This window comes from Panthera uncia (genome assembly GCF_023721935.1).
Source record: "Panthera uncia isolate 11264 chromosome D3 unlocalized genomic scaffold, Puncia_PCG_1.0 HiC_scaffold_8, whole genome shotgun sequence".
NCBI classification, from domain to species: domain Eukaryota; kingdom Metazoa; phylum Chordata; class Mammalia; order Carnivora; family Felidae; genus Panthera; species Panthera uncia.
In genome coordinates, this window is record NW_026057586.1 from 35,850,822 (window position 1) to 35,871,271 (window position 20,450).

Here is a 20,450-nt window from a genome sequence, read left to right on the forward strand (position 1 = left end):
GCATATACATGAGTCTTTTTTTTTTTTTTTTAATCCTTTCAGCTACCGTGTCTTTTACTTGAAACATTTAGTTCATTTATATTTAAAGTAATTATTTTGTAAAGGTTTTAATTCCAGTTAGTTAACATGCGGTGTTACATTAGTTTCAAGTGTATAATATAGTGGTTGAACAATTCCATACATCACCCATTGTTCATCACAGGTGCACTCCTTAATCCTCATCACCTGTTTAACCCATCATCCCATCTCCCTCCCCTCTGGTAACCATCAGTTTGTTCTATAAATAAGAATCTTTTTCTTGATTTGTCTCTTTTTTCCCCCCCTTTGCTCATTTGTTTTGTTTGTTAAATTCCACATACAAGTGAAATCATATGGTATTTGTCTTTCTTGGACTCATTTGGCTTAGCATGATACTCTCTGTTCTCTAACTCTACTCATGTTGTTGCATATGGAAAGATTTTGTGCTTTTTTATGGCTGAATAATATTACTGTACACTACATCTTTATCCATTCATCAACCGATGGACACCTGGGGCTGCTATGTCTTAGCTATTATAAATAATGCTGCTTTAAACATAGGGGTGCATGTATCCCTTTGAGTTAGTGTTTTTGTATTCTTTAGGTAAATGTGCAGCAGTATGATTGCTAGATTGTAGGTTAGTTCTGTTTTAACTTTTTGAGGAACATCCATACTATTTTCCACAGTCCACAGTGGCTGTACCGGTTTGCATTCCTAAGTGCACAAGGGTTCCTTTTTCCTCGCCAACACTTCTTGTTTCTTGTGTTGTTGATTTTAGCTATTCTGACGCTTATAAGGTGATATGTCCTTGTGGGGTTTTTTTGGGTTTCTTTTGTTTGTTTGTTTGTTTGTTTGTTTGTTTTGAAAGTAGGCTTCATGCCCGGCACACAGCCCAACGTGGGGCTTGAACTCATGACCCTGAGATGAAGACCTGAGCTGAAATGAGTAAGCCACTGAGGCGCCGATCTCCTTGTAGTGTTTTTTGGGTGTTAAGTTTTATAAATTCTTTATATATTAGGGATACTAACCCATTATTGAATATATCATTTGCAAATATTTTCTCCCATTCTGTAGGTAGCCTTTTAGTTTTGTTGATTGTTTCCTTTGCTGTGTAGATGCTTTTTACTCTGATGCAGTCCCAATAATTTGTTTTTGTTTTTATTTCCCTTGCCTCGGGAGACAATAAAAGTTGCTATGGCCTATGTCAGAGAGATTACTGCCTTTGTTCTCTTCTAGGATTTTTTTTTTATGGTTTCAGATCTCACTTTTAGGTCTTTAATCCATTTTGAATTTGTTTTTGTGTATGGTGTAAGAAAGTGGTCCAGTTTTGTTTTTTTTTTTTTCCTTTCACATGTTGCTGTCCAATTTTCCTATCACCATTTGTTGAAGAGACTTTTTCTCATTGGATATTTTTTCCTGCTTTGTTGAAGATTTATTAACTGTATAGTTGTAGATTTATTTCTGGATTTTCTGTTCTATTGATCTATGTGTCTATTTCCATAACACTACCATGCTGTTTTGAACCCTACAGCTTTGTAATAATAACACTTGAGGTCTGGAATTATGATGCCTCCAAGTTTGCTTTTTCTTTTTCAGGATTGTTTTGGCTATTCGGGGCCTTTTGTAGATATGTTCAAATCTTAGGATTGTTTGTTCTAGTTCTGTGAAGAATGCTGCTGGTATTTTGATAGGGATTGCATTAAATGTGTAGATTGTTCGGGGTGATACAGGTATTAACGATATTTGTTCCTCCAATCTGTGAGCATGGAATCTTTTTCCATTTCTTTGTGTTGCCTGCAGTTTCTTTCATCGGTGTTTTTAGTTTTCAGAGTACAGGTCTTTCACTTCATTGGTTAGGTTTACTCTTCAGTATCTTGCTATTTTTTGGTGCAATTGGAAATAGGATTGTTTTCTTAATTTCTCTTTCTGCTGCTTCATTATTGGTATACAGAAATGCAACAGAATTCTATGTGTTGATTTTGTATCCTGTGACTTTATTGAATTCATTTATGAGTTCTAGCAGTTTTTTGATGGAGTCTTTCAGGTTTTCTCTATGGAGTATCATGTTATCTGCAAATAGTGAAAGTTTTACTTCTTCCTTACCAATTTGGATGACCTTTATTTATTTTTGTTGTCTGATTGCTGTGGCTAGGACTTCCAGTACTATGCTGAATAAAAGTGGTGAGAGTGGACATCTTGTCTTGTTCCTGACCTTAGGGGGAAAGCTCTCAGTTTTCCCATTAAGGATGATGTTAGCTGTGGAGTTTTCATATATGCCCTTTATTATATTGAGGTATGTTCCCTCTAAATCTGCTTTGTTGAGTGTTTTTATCATATGATTGGATGTTTTACTTTGTCAAATACTTTTTCTGTGTCTTTTGAAATGACCATATGGTTCTTATCCTTTCTCTGACTGATACATCAGGTTAATTGATGTGCAAATATTGAACCACCTTTTTAGCCCAGGTTAAATCTTATTTGAGATGGTGTATCACTTTTTTTTTTTTAATTCTTTTTAGTGTTTATTTTTGAGAGAGAGACAGAATGCGAGTGGGTTGGGGCAGAGAGAGAGGGAGGCACAGAATCTGAAGCAGGCTCCAGGCTCCGAGCTGTCAGCACAGAGCCTGATGCAGGGCTCGAACTCACAAGCTGTGAGATCATGACCTGAGCCGAAGTCAGACGCTCAACCAACTGAGCTACCCAAGCGCCCCTCACTTTTTTTTTTTTAATATTTTGTTGGATTTGGTTTGCTAGTATTTTATTGAGGATTTTTGCATCTATGTTCATCAGGGATGTTGACCTGTAGTTCTTTTTTTTAGTGATGTCTTTATTTGGTTTTGATATGAGGGTAATGTTGGCTTTGAGAATGAATTTGGAAGTTTTCTTTCTTTTCTGTTTTTTGGTATGGTTTGAATAGAATAGGTATTAACTGTTCTTTAAATGTTTTAAATGTTTGGTAGAATTCACTGTGAAGCCCTCTGGTCCTGGACTTTTGATTATTGGAAATTTTTTTGATTACCGATTCAATTGCTTTGCTAGTTATTGGTCTGTTTAAATTTTCTGTTCCTTCCCATGTTAGTTTTGATAGTTTATGTGTTTCTAGAAGATTATCCATTTCTTCTGGGTTGTCCAGTTTGTTGGCATATACTTTTTCATAATATTCTATTATGATTGGGTTGTTAATTTCTCTTCTCTCATTTGTGATTTTATTTATTTGAGTCTTTCTTTTTTGATGGGTTTGTCAATTATATTGATTTTTTTCAAAGAAACAGCTCCTGGTTTCTTTGTTCTATTGTTATTTTTAATTTCTATATCATTTATTTCTTCTCTAGTCTTTATTATTTCCTTCCTTCTGCTGGTTTTAGGTTTTGTTTGTTCTTTTTCTAGTTCCTTTAGGTGTAGGGTTAGGGTGTTTATTTGGGATTTTTCTTGCCTCATGAGGTAGACCTGTATTGCTATAAACTTCCCTCTTGGAATTGCTTTTGCTGCATCCAGGGGTTTTGGACTGTTGTGGTTTCATTTTCATTTATTTCCATGTATTTTTTCATTTCTTCTTGATTTCTTTGTTGACCCATTCGTTGTTTAGTAGCATGTTTTTAACCTACATATATCTGTGGTCTTTCCTTTTTTTTTTTTTTTTTGTGTGTGTGTGTGTGTGTGTGTGTGTGTGTGTGTGTGTGTGTGAGATTGACCTCTGTATTCATAGCGTTGTGGTCAGAAAATATGCATCGTATGATTTCGATCTTCTTGAATTTGTTGAGGTCGTTTTGTGGACTAATATGTGATCTATTCTGGAGAATGATCCATGTGCATTTGAAAAGTATGTGTTTTCTGCTGTTTTGTGATGGAATGTTCTGACTATATGTGCTGAATCCATCTGTTCTAGAGTGTCATTCAAAGCCATTGTTTCCTTGTTGATTTTCTGTTTAGATGATCTGTCCATTGATGTAAGTAGGGTGTTAAAATCCTCTACAATTGTTGTATTATTATTGATTTGTTCCTTTATGTTTGTTCTTAACTGTGTGTTCCAGTAGTGGATGCATATTTGCAACTGTTTTAGCTTCTTATTGGATTATCCCCTTACTTGTTTTGTGGTTTCTGAAGATTTTCCTGATCCTTGTCTTTCTTTTGTGTTTTGTTCATTTTCTTTACTGATATATTTGGATATCTTTCTCTTTGTGCTTTGCATTCTTTGTCTTTGTGCTTTGATACAGGGTTACCATTAGGTTTATATGTAACCTCTTCTGCATATACCAGTGTATATTAAGTTGATGGTTGTTTACGTTTGAACCCATTCTTTACTCTTCTCCTCCCCATGTTTTAGGTATGTGTCATTGTATTTTACATCCTTTTATCTTGTGAATTCCTTGAATGATTTTTTTTATAGCAATATTCATTTTTACTGCTGTGTTTTCTACCTTTATACTGTCACTTTGGTCTCTCCTTTCCACTCAAAGAGTCCCCTTTAATATTTCTTGCAGGGCTGGTTTGGTGGTCATGAACTCCTTTAGTTTTTATTTGTCTGGGAAACTATGCTTCTATTCTGAATAATAGCCTCACTGGACCGACTATGCTTGGCTGCAGATTTTTCCTATTCAGCACTTCCAATGCCAGTCCTTTCCTTCTTAGAAAGTATCTGCTGAAAACTTCCCTCCTAGACTTATGTGTTTTCCCTTATATGTTAACTGTCTTTTGTGGACTAATACACTTTTTTTTTTCTTTATCACTATATTTTGCTAATTTAATTATGTCTTGTTGGGTAACTGTTTTTGTTGATCTTGATGGGGGTTTTCTCTGCCTCCTGGATCTGGATATTTGTTTCCTTCCCCAGATTAGGGAAGTTTTTAGATGTTATTTCTTCAAAAAAATTCTCTTCCCCTTTTTCTCTGTCTTCTTCAAGGACTCCTGTAATACTAATGTTATTACTTGTGATTGAGTCACAGAGCTCTCTGTTCTTGTTTTGCGTTTTTTTCTCATTTGTTCAGGTTACTTTTCATTACTCTGTGTCCTCAGTCATTAATTTATTTCTCTGCTTCTTCCAGCCTGCTGTTCATTTGTCAAGTATATTTCTCATTTTGTTTATTGAGCCCTTTATCTCTGCAATGTTGTTCCTTATCTCTGTGTTAAGGGTCTCGCTTATATCCTCCACTCTTTTCCCAAGTCCAGTGAGAATCCTTATGATCATTGCTTTAAATTCTCTGATACTTATATCTATTTCACTATATCACAGAATGATACTTATCTATTTCACTTAGATCTCTGGCCATGGCCTTGTGTTGTTCTTTCATTTGGATTACATTTCTCTTTCTCCTCATTTTATCTGCTTTTCTGTGTCTGTTTCTGTGTATTAAGAAGGTCAGCTATGTCTTCTGCTTTTGAAAGTAGTGACTTTATGAAGAAGAGGTCCTGGAGTGTCCTGCAGTGTTCTGTGTGCTGTTCATCTGATCTTGGCACTTCAAGAGAGCTTCTTATGTGTGTTGCTTATCTCCTGCTGTTGTGTCTTCATCACTTTTCCTTATAGTACAGTCATCTACACTGACTCTCTGCCTGTTGTGGGCTGTGCTGGGGTCACTGTGGTGTTACCAAAGTTTGCGCTGGGCCACTAGTTTTACGCCAGATTTGTACAAGCACTGTGGCAGCTAGGACCTGCATGCCTGGTCAGCATGGGGCCTGAAGCTGGGCGCAGTGCCTGAGGATGGCTGGGTGCAGCCTGGTGAGTGACAACAGCTGGGGGTGTGCAGAACTGGGTGGGGTGTATGGTGGCAGCTGTGAACCCAGCAGCTTGGTGGGGCATGCACAAGTTTTACAAACTTTGCTCTGAGCACAGGGCCAAGGGTAGCAGGCTTAGAGTGGGCAAGTCCTCAGGAGAACTCATTGGCATGGTGCACTGCTTGCAGGTTAGGTAGCTTGTGTGTAGCTAGTGTCTGTGCAGCCCTGCCTCCCACAGATGGCCCTGTGTTTATGCTGGGGAAGGGGGGAGAAAAATGGCACCTGCCAGTTCCCTCGTTTTTGGAGAAGTCCCCCAACGCACTCTGAAATTCCTATGAACAGATATGTCTCCCATTTTCCCCTGGTGTTGCATAAACTGCTGTCTTTATATTGCCTCTCTGTGCTGGCTGCTGTGTCTTTAAGGGCAGGAACCCAGCTGTCACTTGCCTTTGTGTCTCCACTCCCCCAATGCTGAGTCAGCTGATTTCTAAAGCTCCAGGGTCCAAGTCCTGCTGGTTATACAAACTCACACAATTCAGCCTCTCTGGTTTTCAAAGACAAATAAATGTTAAGAGGATTTGTCTTCCCGTATGAGCTCCCTGGTACAAGGGCCCACGGCTCCCTCTCCCTTGAGGTCAACATCCCTTGCCTATCTCACCTTCCTAACCTTTAGATGCAGCTTTTTTTGTTTTGGAGTTTGTTCTGCCAGCCTTTGAATTGCTCTCTAGTTTAATGACCTACATGTGGATGATACCTAGTTGTAAACGTGGGAAGGGTGAGCTCAGGGTCCTCCTACTCCACTATCTTCCCAAGTTCCTCTACAGTAATTGTTGATAGGTATTTACTTATTGCCACACTTTTCTGATTGTTTTATAATTCTATTTTGTTCCTTTCCTGTTCTTGTGATATGATGATTTTCTTCAGTATTATGTTTGGATTTCTATCTCTTTATTTTTTATATATCAAAGGTTTTTAGTTTGTGGTTATCGTGAGGCTCCTGTTTAATACCCTCTGTATCTAGCAGTCTGTTTTAAGTTGATGGTTACTTAAATTCAAACACATTCTACAAGCATGGCATCTTTACAATCCCCCCCACGTTGTATATTTTTTATGTCATATTTCACAATATTTTGTTTATTCTTTAGTTATTGTAGATATAGTTGCTTTTACTACTGTTGCTTTTTAACCTTCATACTAGCTTTATAAGTAGTTGATGTACTATCTTCAGTATATGGTTGCTGATACCAGTGAGATTTTTTTTCTTTCATACTTCTCATTGTGGCTTTTCCACTTAAGGATGTCTCTTTAAAATTTCTTTTTTTTTTTTTAACGTTTATTTATTTTTGAGCGAGAGACACAGCATGAGTGGGAGAGGGGCAGAGAGAGAGGGAGACACAGAATCTGAAACAGGCTCTAGACTCCAAGCTGTCAGCAAAGAACCCGACAACGGGGCTTGAACTCACAAACTGTGAGATCGTGACCTGAGCTGAAGTCGGACGCTCAACTGATTGAGCCACCCAGGCACCTCATCTCTTTAACGTTTCTTATAAGGCCAGTGTAGTGGTGGTGAATGCCTATAGCTTTTGCTAGTCTGGAAAATTTTTTATCTCTACTTAAATTCTGAAGAATAGTTTTGCTGGATAGAGTATTCTTGGTAGGCAGTTTCTTTCTTTCAGCACTTAGAATGTATTGTGCCATTCCATTCTGGCCTGCAAAGTTTTTGCTGAGAAAATCTCATAGTCTTTTGTAGGGTTCCCTTGTATGTTAAAAACTTATTTTTCTCTTGGTGCCTTTTTTTTTTTTTTTGCCCCAGCAAGGGAGGGGCAGAGAAAGAGGGGGACAGAAGATCTGAAGCAGGCTCTGTGCTCATAGCAGAGAGCCCAACACAGGGCTCAAACCATGAACCATGATGAGATCATGACCTGAGCTAAAGTCAGAAGCTTAACCAACTGAGCTACCCAGGTGCCCCTTCTCTTGCTACCTTTAAGATGCTGCTTTTCCTTAGACAATTATTTGTCTTGGGGTGGGGCTCTGGATTCAACTTATTTGGAACTCTGCACTTCCTGGATTTATGATGTCTGTTTCCTTCTCCAGGTTGGAGAAGTTTTCAGCCATTATTTCTTCAAGTAATTTTTCTTCCGCATTCTCTCTCTCCTCCTTCCAGGACCCTTTTGTCTAATACTAGTCTGCTCTGTGTTCTTTCATAAGTCCTTTAAGGTATCTTCACTCTTTTAAATGTTTTTTTTTCTTTCTTTCTTTCTCCCCCTCCACCCCCCCACCTTTTGCTGCTCTGATTAAATGAGTTCCACTACTCTGTCTTTGAGCTCACTGTCCCTTCTTGCACTTCACTTAGTCTGGCGTGGAACCTCACTAGTGTATTTTTTGGTTCAGTCATTGTATTCCTCAGCTCTGTGACTTTCATGTGTTACTTTTTTTTTCTAATTTTTTTTTTTAATGTTTATTTTTGAGACAGAGGGAGACAGAGCGCGAGTGGGGGAGGGGCAGAGAGAGAGGAAGACACAGAATCTGAAACAGGTTCCAAGCTCTGAGCTGTCAACACAGAGCCCAAAGTGGGGCTCGAACCCATGAACTGTGAGATCATGACCCGAGCCGAAGTCGGATGCTTAACCGACTGAGCCACCCAGGCGCCCCATCATGTGTTACTTTTATATTGTACAACTCTGTTGAAGTTTTCACTTTGTTCATGCATTCCTCTTTTGAGCTCAAAGTGAACATATTTATGAGTGTTATTTTGAACTGTTAGGTAAATTGCTTATCCATTTCATTATGGTCTTTCTGAGGTCTTATGTTCTTTTGTTTGGAATGTATTATTCCTCTCTTCTTTTTTTCTTCCTTGGTTTCTGTGATTAGGTAAAACAACCACCTCTTCCAGTCTTAAAGGCAAGGTCTAATGTAGGAGATGAACTTTGTTGTTCTACTGTGCCCTTGTTCTTTGTCGTCTCCCAAACCTGATGTGATTGTGTAGGCAGGCTTCTTTGTCCTTAATAACTCCCAGTGGTTCAGGGTTTGCCCAGACTTGTAGTGTTCCAAAGGGGAGGATCTCTCTCAACACCTAGATGAAGCTGATTGGAAGCTGGGCCCTCAGGCAGCAACTTTTAAAGTATGTAAATACAGTTGACCCTTGAACAATGAAGGGGTTAAGAGTACCAACCCGTCTGCAAAGTGGAAAATCTACATATAACTTGACTCCCCAAAACTGTTGAGAAGAAGCCTTACTGAAAACATACAGTCAATTAACATATATTTTTGTGTTTTATGTATTATACACTGTATTCCTACAATAAAGCTAAAGAAAAAAAATCTTATTTAAGAAATTAGAAAATACATTTACAGTACTGTATCGGGGAAAAGAGTCTATATACGTGGACCTGCACATTTGAAACCTGTGTTAAGGGTCAACTGTATACATCCTTCAGGGAAAGAGTATAAACTGGCTGTTTTTCTCTTTTCCCTCTACACTGCGCCCCGGGTGGATAGCCAGTCATAAACTGTTTGCTTACCATCCCATTGAACCCATTAGCACAAGCCCTGCTGGCTACCAGAGCCAGGCTATTGAGTACTGTGTCCTTTGGGCAACAGCCAAAATAGCTGGGGTGCCATACATAGACATAGGTGCTTTCACAGAGACACTGGTGACCTGGAGCATGGCAGAGGGGTAGTGCATGCGAACATGGTGCCCGCTGGCCTCCCAAGTCTGTGCAGAGGAGAGACCCTTAGGCCACGGTTTTTGGAGATCGACAAATCGGCGTCTTTCATGGAAAGACTGGGCTTTTCAGTGTGCTGCCTCTATACTGTACCATGGTGGGATAGCCGATTCAGAACGGTTTCTTTGTTGCGGTCCTGTGAGACCTGGAAACCTAACCCCCTTGGCCACCAGAGCCCAGTAATCAAGGGATGTGTCCCTTGGGCAGTCAGTGCAAAAGCCACTGCATCAGTTGGATGCATAAGCTCTTTCTGGGAGATACTACTGACCTGGAGCAAGGCAGAGAACATGAAGATGGTGACAGCCAGCCACCCCATTCTCTAGAGAGTATTTTTGTCAGCCCCTAGATGTGTGCTAAATTAGGTAACTGCCACTCAGGCTGATGCTGTCAGATAAGCAAATAAGCCTCTTACACAGAAAGACTGGAAGTCTGGGTACTTTTCAGTCAACTGCCTCTGCGCTAGGCCCTGGGTTGGTAAACCCGCATGCATGAGCCCTTGGACAACTATTTCTCAGTTTCTGTAGCCTTGTGGGTCTTGTGGAGCAAGCCCTTTGGCTTACAAAGCTAGATGTTGGGGAGTTCACCTCTCACATGCAGACCTTAAAAGTTGGTGTGCCAGATACGGAGTTCAAACCTGTCACTCTTTAGAGGGAAGATGGGGTTCTCTCCTGATTGTGTGTTGCTGCACCAGTGATGGGGTTTATGGTGAATTGTGTCTCAGCCTCTTAAGCATTTCCATGTGGGGTTTTTCTCATTCACCCAGTGTGTAGGAGTTGCTAAGTCAATTTTTGATTTTCTTTCAGAGGAAGTTGTTCAATAAGTAGCTGTGGGTTTGGTGTGTCTGTGGGAGAAGGTGAGTTCAGGGCCTCTGGTGTTGCCATCTTGAACTCAGTAATCGAGTTTGTAGATAATTATCAGAATCTTCCTATTTGGGGTATCTGAAACATGGTAAGTAGTATCCCCATTTGCTTTGGGGCATAGCCTTGTGCCTTTTTTCTGCCCTAACACTCAGCTGCTTTGTGATTCTAGAAAAATAACTGCATGCTACCTGAGGATGTGAAGAATTTTTACCTGATGACCAACGGCTTCCACATGACATGGAGTGTAAAGCTGGATGGTGAGACAACCTTCTTGCTATAGGGTAACATTTCCCTAGCTGAGAGATTGGGTATCTCGATAGTTTTCGGGAGTTCTCTGTAAGTGTGATGTCCAGAATCTAGGATTCTCTCCCAAAGCCAATACATATCATCGTTTCACCCACCACCCACTATGCCAGAGTCTAGCTGGTACTTAACTGGAAACTCAATCTAGAGGCTTCCTTTTGGTACGAGCAGGTGAAAAACATTAATCACTACACAAAATTCTTGTACTACTTCAAACTTAAGGTCTCTGAAGGCTGCACCTCAGAGCAGTCTCCTCCAGAGTGAGGGAAGGAACAGCCACTGATGGTCCTAAGATGGGCAACTCCCTGGGGCACATGGGTGGCTCAGTTGGTTAAATGTCCAACTTCAAATCTCAGCTCAGGTAATGATCTCAGCACGTTACTTAAGATTCTCTCCCTCCTTCTTCCCTCTCAAAAAAAAAAAAAAAAAAAAAAGATGAAATAAGAGGGGCAATTTCCTTCATTCCCAGATTGGCAATGATCTCAAGAGCTATGTCCCTCACACCAGATCTTAAACTTCTCTCCACATCTCCCCAGCATAAGTTACCAACCACCTTACTTCTCTAGTTGTCATCCTAAGTATTAAATGTGTCTAGGACAGACATTCGTGTTGTAGATGTAGGAACTCATAACTTAGTAGTGCAGATACTCCGTACACATGAAAGGCGATGATGCACATTAAGTGACGACTCCTATAAAATTTCATAAGCCAGGAAACCCCGTTCTAGCCATTCCTTCCACAGACTTTCCTGGCCAGAAGAGGCCTTTATTGCCTCTGGACTCCAACCACCTCCCCATATCTACTTTCATCCTCAGGAAGCATCCTGCACCTCCCCGTGCTGTCACTAAGAATGCAGAATTTTTATTGCACAGCGGATCTGCAGACCTGAATTCTCTCCTTCGTTTCCTCCACCTCCTGAGTTCCTTTTGGTGATTCTCAAAGTCCCCTCTCTCTCTCTCTCTCTCACCTGACCAGAGGCACTTTTTATAGCTTATTATTGAGCAGTTAACATGAACTTTTAGCTTCGAATTATTTCCTCCATTGGCCTGAAACCATTCTTGTCACCAGCATCAGAGCCCTTCTTTGTAGCATGGCCATGGCCTTTGCAGTCTGGAGTAAGAGAGAGAATGGACAGAGACTAGACCGACGGACAGATTTTCCCTTGCCCACATCATGAAGACAGACTAGCCCCTTCACAAGTGCCCTCAGAGAAAAGTTTCATGAAGTTTTCATGAACAAGTCCCTGTTAATTATTCTAATATCTAATTTAATTCTCCTAATCCTAGTCGTTTTATGCAATCCCCAGTTCTGTCCCCATTTCCGTCCTTTCCTGGAGAGCTAAAGTCAACAACAGAGAAGACAGCAGAGGCAGCTTCTGAGGTTTACCTCTTGGTCTGTCCTGCTTGGACTTTCCGTGGTCTGTATACCAGCTGTTTTACTGCCTTCAGTTTTTTCAGCAGTCAGATTTCTAGGTATTCGTGTGCCATCCAGTGTCTAGTATCCTATATTACGAGGATTCTGTATAATTGTTAAGGAAGATATGTGTTTGCCTGTTTCTTATTTATAGCCTAATCACAGAAGACTAGAATCAGGCAAGAATGCCACCAAGTTCTCTGCAATGAGTAAGGAAAAATGACACATAAAGAGCTATCTTCCATTGTGGAAAGCTTAGAAGAGAAGTAACCCTTCATGCAAGGAAAAGAGAGAGCAAAAACCTTTTTAGGTCCTTTGCTCTTCAAACAGGGTCCCTAGCCCAGATTTCCGAGTTCTTTTTGAGCGTCCCCTTTGTAAATTCCTTTAATACTCTGTTCCAATGTGTGGAGTGGGGGTCTCTTCACCCATGGTTCGTTGCCCTTTTTTTTTTTTTTTTTTTTTTTTTTGCATGAAAGGTTGTTGCTCTGGGGCATATAGTCCACTGATCCTCTTCCTTCCTTTCCATCAGATTGCTCAGCCCTGGAATCAAACAACAGTTGGGCTTAAATTACTCAAGCAGAAGTCCTTATGATGATACAGTAACAAGGCTTTTTCTCTTTGCTAATGTTTCCCTAGAGCACACCATTCCACTGGGCAGTATGGTTATTAACAGCATCTCAAAACTGACTCAACTCAACCAGTCTTCTGTGTATTCACTCCCTAATGCACCAACTCTGACAGACCTGGAGGATGATGCACTTGAAGGTACCTGAAGGAACCTCTGCTCTGAGTTAGAAATTAACCTGTTTGTTTCCTTCTATAATGTTGAAAACGGTAGGAAGACGCTGTGGCATTATAGTACTCTCCCCAAACCAAAACCTTTCCCCTGTGTGACTTCTTAGGACCATGGGAGTGAGGTAAGAAAACAGCCTGTATCAACAAAGGAAATTTTCATGAAGAAATGCCAGGGTTGAGATTTTTATTTTGTTTCCAGCACTCGCTTCAGTGACTAGCACAGAGTTGGCACTTAATGTATGCCTAGTAAATGAATGAATGTTAAAGATCAACTTCACTCAACATTTCTGTGTCAGGAGCTTTCAGGGAACATGGAATCTAAATGCAGCTCCCTTCCTCCCCAGGCTCTTTGCCATTCCTGATTTAAATTGCTGCTAAAAGCTAGGAGCAACTGGGCATAAGTGAGAACTTTGTCAGAATCGATTTGGCTGCATGTATCAGAGACCCCTTACAACATCTAAACTAAATAGGAGTTTATTTTTTTCATAACAAGAAATCTGGAACTAGGCTGGTGCAGCTGTTTGAGAAAGTCAATGATAAAGTCTCCCTCTGGCTTCTTCCACCCACCTTTGGATATGGCTTTCATCCTCATCATTGGGGAATGTGGGCTCTACTTCCTAGCTTCCAGTCTATGTTCCAGAGAGGAAAAAAAGTAAAAAGCAAAGCAACAACTAAAACTGTCTTTTGGCAGAATCTCTCCCGTTTTATCAGGAAAACAGTAGTTTTCTCAGAATCTCTTGAAGCCACTGGCTAGAAGAGAGTCAAAATGTTATCCATAGTTGCAAGGGAATCTGAGGAAGTGAGTATGTTTACCTGTTCAGCATTGTCTCCTCAAACAGAATTGGAGTTTAAGAAAGAGAGGGAGAATGAATATTGAGCAGGTAACTAGTGTCTCCAGTGCCAAGGCCTTGGGTGCATTTAAGGCCATTCTCTCACTAGAAAACCGATGCAAGGCTTTCTGCAACAACTGCATTGGCAGTTGGACACTAGCATAGGCATCCTAGGAGATCCCACGGGTGCACAGTTCCAGACTGTTTCAGTTTCTTAAATATTAAAACTTGAAATGACTTCTTGATCCATGCGTTGCAGTATGGATGTTGTGTTAGCAAGCATGAGAACATTAATCTCATGGTACATCTCCATCAGATGGACCAAGTGCATTGTCCATAAACAGTGATATTTTGAGAGTAATCTTTTCTTCTGAACAGTTGGTCTCAACAATGGGGTTAAAATATTCAATAAACCATATTGTTAGCAGATGTACTGTCATCCAAGCTTTGTTGTTCTATTTTTACAGCAAAGCAGAGATGATTTAGCATAATTCTTAAGGGCCCTAGGATTTTCAGAATGGTCAGTGAGCATTGGCTTCCACCAAGTCACCAGCTACAGTAGTCCTTTCAAAGAGAGTAAGCCTGTCCTTTGAGGCTTTGAAGGTCCTAGGTGGTGTCTTCTTCTAATAGAAGGATGTTTGGTCTACATTGAAAACCTGCTATTTAGCCACCACCTTCATTAATTATCTTAGCTAGATCTTCTGGATAACTTGCTATTTTGCCTTGCACTTTTATGTTATAGAGACAGCTTCTTTCCTCAGACCTCATGAACTAACCTCTGCTAGCTTCAGACTTTTCTTCTGCAGCTTCCTCACCTGTCAGCCATAGAATTAAAGAGAGTTAACGTCTTGATCTGGATTAGACTTTGCCTTAAGAGAATGTGATGGCTGGTTTGATCTTCTATCTAGATCACTAAAACTTTCTCTGTATCAGCAATAAGGCTGTTTTACTTCCTTATCATTCAGGTGTTCACCAGAGTAGCACTTTTAATTTCCTTCACACTTAAGACTGGGCTGTTTGGCACAAGAAGTCTAGCATTCGGCCTGTCTTGGCTTTCAACATGCCTTCCTCACAAAGCTTAATCATTTCTAGCATTTGATTTAAAGTGAGAGTCATGCGACTCTTCCTTTCACTTGAACCTCCAAAGGCCATTCACTGTAGGGTTACTGATTGGTCTAATTTCATTGTTGTGTCTCACGGAACAGAGAAGCCTGAGGAGAGGAAGAGAGATGGGGGAATAATAGCCAGTGGTACAGTCAGAACACATACGTTAATCGTTTGCTGCCTTATGCAGGTGTGTTTCATAACAATTATAATAATAACATCAAAACCAGTGCAAACCTCACCAGCACTGTATCTCCCCATCCCTGCATTTTGCAGGGCCTCTGTCTCTGCAGCAGCGACTATGACAGCAGCTGCAGCAGGCCCTGCAGAAGGCTGAGGGGTGCCTTGTTAAGGCTGAGTGCCCTGCCCATGCACACTTGGCAGAGAAGCAGTGGCAGCAGGTCTCATTTTGCAAGCAGACTGGTGCATACCTTGTTAAAACATACCTCTACCCTGGCTGGAGACCAAACACTGCCCACAGTAGGCCAAGAGAGCTTCTGCAGATGACTGCACTGAAGGAAAAGGTACCTAGGACACAACAGGACACACACAACACATATAAGAAACATACCTGAAGCGCCAGGTCCTGGTGAACAGGGGACACTGTACTGTAGGGCACTGTAGGAATGCTTCTTCATAATGCCATTACTTTGAAGAGCAAGAGACATAGCTGACTTTCCTAACACACAGAAACAGGTACAGAGTTAGACAAAATGAGACCGAGGAATATGTCCCCAGTGAAAGAGACCAAAGTGAAACAGATATAAGTAGTATGCCTAATAGAGAATTTAAAGTAATGGTCATAAAGATACTTACTGGACTTGAGAAAAGAGTGAAGAACATCAGTGAGACCCTTAACACAAAGATAAAAAAGAATCAGAGATGAAGAACACAGTGAAATTTAAAATGCACTTAATGGAATGAATAGACTAGAGGAAGCAGAGGAATTAATTAATGACCTGGAAGACAGAGTAATGGAAAGCCATCAGGCTAAACAAATGATATAAAAAAGAATTATGCAAAGTGAGAATAGACTTAGGGAACTCAGTGACTCCATCAAGTTGTAAGAACATTCATGTTATAGATCCCACAAGAAGGAGAGAGAGAAAAGGGAGGAGAAAATTTATTTGAATAAATTGTAGCTGAAAACTTCCCTTGTCTAGGGAAGGAAACAGATATTCAGATCCAGGAAGCACAGAGATCTCCCCCAGAAATCAACCCAAGGAGATCCACACCAAGACACATAGTAATGAAAATGGCAAAAGTAGTTATAAAGAAAAAACAATTTTTTGAGAGAGAGAGAGAGAGAGAGAGAGAGAGAGAGAGCGAGCATGAGCAGGAAAGGGGCAGAGAAGGAAAGAGAAAAAATCTTAAGCAGGCTTCCCGGCCAGCATGGAGCCCGACGTGGGGCTCAATCTCATGACCGTGAGATCATGACCTGACCAAAATCAAGAGTTGTTCGCTTATCCAACTGAGCCACCTGGCCATCCCGATAAAGAAAATATTTTAAAAGCAGCAAGAGAAAAGAAAACAGTTCCATATAAGAAAAACCCCACAATGCTATATGCAGATTATTCAGCAGAAACTTTGCAGAGCAGTATGGAGTGGCATCATATATTCAAAGTGCTGAAAGGATAAAATGTGCAGCCAAGAATACTCTCACCAGCAAGGCTATCATTCAGAATAGAAGGAGAGAAAAAGACTTTCTCATATAGACAAAAACAAAAGGCGTTCATGACCATTAAACCAGCCCTACAAGAAATATTAAAGGACACTCTTTGGGAAGGAAAGAATAAGTAAAAAATATGAGAAGTAAAAACACAATAACAATAAAGGTAACATACCCATAAAAATCAGTCAAGGATTCGCAGAATAAAACAATGTAAAATATGACCCCATATACCTAGAATGTGCGGGGAGGAAGGAGTAACAATGGGTTCAGACTTTAAAAGTCACTGATCAAAGATCATCATAACAAATATAATAATACAAAAGATTGAAATATCGCACAAATTACCAAAATGTAACACAGACACAAAGTGAACAAATGCTGTTTGAAAAATGATACCAGTAGACTTGCTCAACAGGTTGCCACAAATGTTCAAAGCACAACAAGCAATTTATGCCTGTACTAGAGGAATTCAGGAGCAAAAACTGGGAAGAGCCTGCCACTCAAGAGATGTATGTAGTTCTCAAGAGAGGAAAGGTCACATCTGCTTCTTATGTGTGCTGGGGCTTTTGAACCCCTGAAGGCAAAGAAGTTGTTAAATAAGTAGACTGAGTCTTCCCCGCCTTTGAAGTTGGAAGAATAGAGGTGAACTGGATACCAGAGAGGATCTCAAGAGCCCTCAGCAAAGGACACAGCTAGGGAGAGAGACCACATTGTCCTACATACCCATAGAGATAGGATATGTCCTACATACCCAGTTGGCATTGGGGCACCTTCTAGGTTCACGCTGTTTAGGATAGTCCAGCAGTTAGAGCCAAGTCTTATTTAAAACAAACAAAATTAATGTTTATTACTTTTGAGACAGAGCTGGAGAACATGTGGGGAAGGGGCAGAGAGAGGGAGACAGAGGATCCCAAATGGGCTTCATGTTGAGAGCAGAATGTGGGGCTTGAACTCATGAGCCATGAGATCATGACCTGAGCCAAAGTCAGATGCTTAACCGACTGAGCTACCAGGCTCCCCTAGACCTAAGTCTAATTGGAGGAGTGCCTGGGTGGCTCAGTCAGTTAAAATCCAACTTGTGATTTCGGCTCAGATCATGATCTCATGATCATGAGCTCGAGCCCCACATCAGGCTCTGTGCTGAACTGTGGAGATTTCTTAAGATTCTTCCTCTCCCTCTTCTCCCTTGCTTGTGCTCACTCATGTGTGCGTTCTCTCACTCTCATAAATAAATAAACAAATAAATACTTACAATGAGGTAAGATTAGAAAAACAAAAAACCTAATTGGAAAAATACTCTTTTCAGGGTACTTTAGTATTCAGAAAGAGGCCAGTCAGAAAGAAAGATACATCGGGAAACACAACCAGAGAAATAAAACTGCTAGAGGATACAGATGAAAACCTAAGTAAAAACAAGAATCAGAATAAAGACATTAAGACAGCACAAAGGATTCCTATAGAAGAACAGTAAAGATTCTCAAACAACTGATGAATTGAAGAATATAAACATTATTGAGATTTGAGTTAATAGCATGATAAACCGAGTGCAAGATGTATTTAAAAGGGGGAAATTATGAAGAAAACGGTGGAAGGGTAAGAGAAGTAGAAAATAGGTCCAGAAGACCTTCCATTGGTATTACAGATGCTCAAGAAAGAGAAGAACACTAGATAGAAAGCCAGTAAACACTGATACAAGAAAATTTCTCTGCAGATTGAAAGGGCTCTCTGAGAGCGAAATTGAATTCATGAGAAAAGAGACACCTAGGCGTTACATAATATGGGAAAGAATTATAGGCTTCTAGGCAAAAAATTTAAGGTACTTATGAAGAAATAATAATCACACTCACATCAGACTTCTTGCAGCAGTGGAAAGTAGAGAGAGAAAGCATATATGGGTTACAGAGAGACAAGAAGTAAAAATCAAAAGGCCCACATATATAGACCAAACATGTAAGGATGTGTAAAACTTCAGGGACATCAATACTCTAACCAAAAGACAAATGCAACTGAATGGAGGTCCCAAGATATGGATATAAAAAGGGAAGGAAACAAGGGATTAGCAAACCTCCTCTGAAAGAGGTGTCTAGGAATCTTAATGTCTAGGAATGTGTTCCATAGCTCTTACGTAAGAACTCTTGGAAAAGGGGACAGATGCAGTGCAAGGAATATTGTAAAACCGATAGTTGATATTTGAGCAATGCAGAAGCTTAGGGGCCGTGACCCTCCATATAGTCAAAACTCCCCTTATAACTTTGGACTCCCCCCAAACTTAATTACTAATAGCCTACTGTTGACTGGAAACCTTACCAATAACAATCAATAAATACATGTTTTGTATGTTATTTGTAAATGTATTCATATAATAAATTAAGCTAGAGAAGAGTAAATATTAAGGAAATCATAAGGAAGAGAAAATACATTTATAGTACTGTAAAAAATCCATGTATAGGTGGATGCATGAAGTTCAGATCGTTTTCAAGGGTCAACTGTGTACTGTCTCAGCTAAACCTAAAAGAAAGGAAAGAGGGAAGATATAACAGTGTTATGGGTTAAATTATGCCCCCCCAAATTCATACTGAATTCCTAACTCCTAGTTCAGAACGTGACATTATTTGGAAATAGGGTTATTACAGATCTAAGTAGTTAAGATGAGGTTGTATGGCAGTAGGGTGGACCCCAATTCAATATGACTGGTGTCCTTGAAGACATAGGAAGAATGCCATTTGAAGATGAAGGCAGAGTTGGGGTAGTATTTCCACACACTAAGGAAAGCTAAATTGCCAGTAAACTACCATAAGTTAGGGGAGAAACATGGAACAGATTCTTCCCCCATAGCCATCAAAAGGAACCAACTCTGCCAACACCTTGATCTTGAAACTTGTGGCCTCCAAAATTGTGAGACTACAAATATCTGTTGTTTAAGCCATTCACTTTGGTACTTAGTTACAGCAGCCCTAGCAATTAATATAGAGAAGTTCCTGGGGTCCCTACTAGTAGAAAATGTAGGACAAAGGAGGAAAAGAAGCAGAAAGTAGACGGTATTCTCCTACTATAGGGAAGAAATAGTACACCTTGCTGGGGAAAACAAGAGTGTCTTGATGTTTGAATTTTCTATTTTTGTATAATAGATGATTATCTAACAGTTTCATGAGTCAAGAATTCACCTACACATAAGTAGAGTTCTCCACTTAGGGTCTTACTTACCAGGCTAAAATCAAGGTGTCAGCTGGTGCTGTGATCTCATTTATGGCACAGTGACCTCTTCCAAGACCACTAGTGGTTGGCCGTACTCAGTTTCTTACAGCTGTGGGACTCAGGTCCCTGTTTGTTGCTGGCTGTTAGCCAGGGATCACTCTCAACTCTGTTAGGCTGCCCTCAGATTATAGCCACATGACCCTCTCAAAACATGGCAGTTTACTTCTCAGCTAGCAGGAAAATGTCTCTCCAGTCTGCTACAACAGTCTCCTATCTTGTAACATAATCAAGGGAATGGCTACAACATCATAGTCACAGGTCCTGACTATACTCAAGGTCAGGAGGTCATGAAAGGTCTGTATATTAAGGAGCAGGAATCCTGGGAGCCATCTTGGAATTCTGCATACCACACTTGATTAGGGGAGATAATGGTCTATTTTCAAATAAGGGTAGAGTCCTATGAATCTAATAATACAAACAAGTGAAAATAAGGAAAGTAACTAATATAGAAATAAAAATGTACAGTAATATCACCAGCCTAATAATATTGAATCACATGAGTAAAAATGAGGGAAAAGAAGAAACATAAATTAGGAAACAAAACATTAAGAGAAATAAAAGAAGACAGATCAATCACTATATTAGATGTTCTGGGATTAAGTTTCCCTTTTTTTTTAATGTTCATTTATTTATTTTTGAGCAAGAGAGAGCACAAGTGGGGGTGAGGAGGGGGGCAGAGAGAGATTGGGAGACACAGAATCCGAAACAGGCTCCAGGCTCTGAGATGTCAGCACAGAGCCCGACACAGGGCTTAAACTTACAAAC

The 20,450-nt window shown here is 40.2% G+C and overlaps 1 protein-coding gene and 1 long non-coding RNA gene across 5 annotated transcripts in view; one reads left to right on the plus strand and one right to left on the minus strand.

The window, feature by feature from the left end:
• Positions 1 to 20,450, plus strand: part of TPGS2 (tubulin polyglutamylase complex subunit 2) — a 67,057-nt gene that overhangs the window by 36,767 nt on the left and 9,840 nt on the right. For all 4 annotated transcript variants that reach the window (XR_007455267.1, XM_049619522.1, XM_049619523.1 and 1 more), the window contains 2 exons: positions 10,483 to 10,570; positions 12,666 to 12,794. Coding sequence is in view for 3 of the 4 variants with exons in the window: in XM_049619522.1 (XP_049475479.1) it covers positions 10,483 to 10,570; positions 12,666 to 12,794 (217 nt within the window). In the remaining variant the exon portion in view is untranslated. The remainder of the gene's footprint in view (positions 1 to 10,482; positions 10,571 to 12,665; positions 12,795 to 20,450) is intronic.
• On the minus strand, positions 12,453 to 15,632 carry LOC125914272 (uncharacterized). Its single transcript, XR_007455268.1, has 3 exons — positions 15,575 to 15,632; positions 15,330 to 15,437; positions 12,453 to 12,569 (listed from the first exon to the last, which is right to left on the minus strand). It is a non-coding gene; the product is annotated as an uncharacterized LOC125914272 (long non-coding RNA).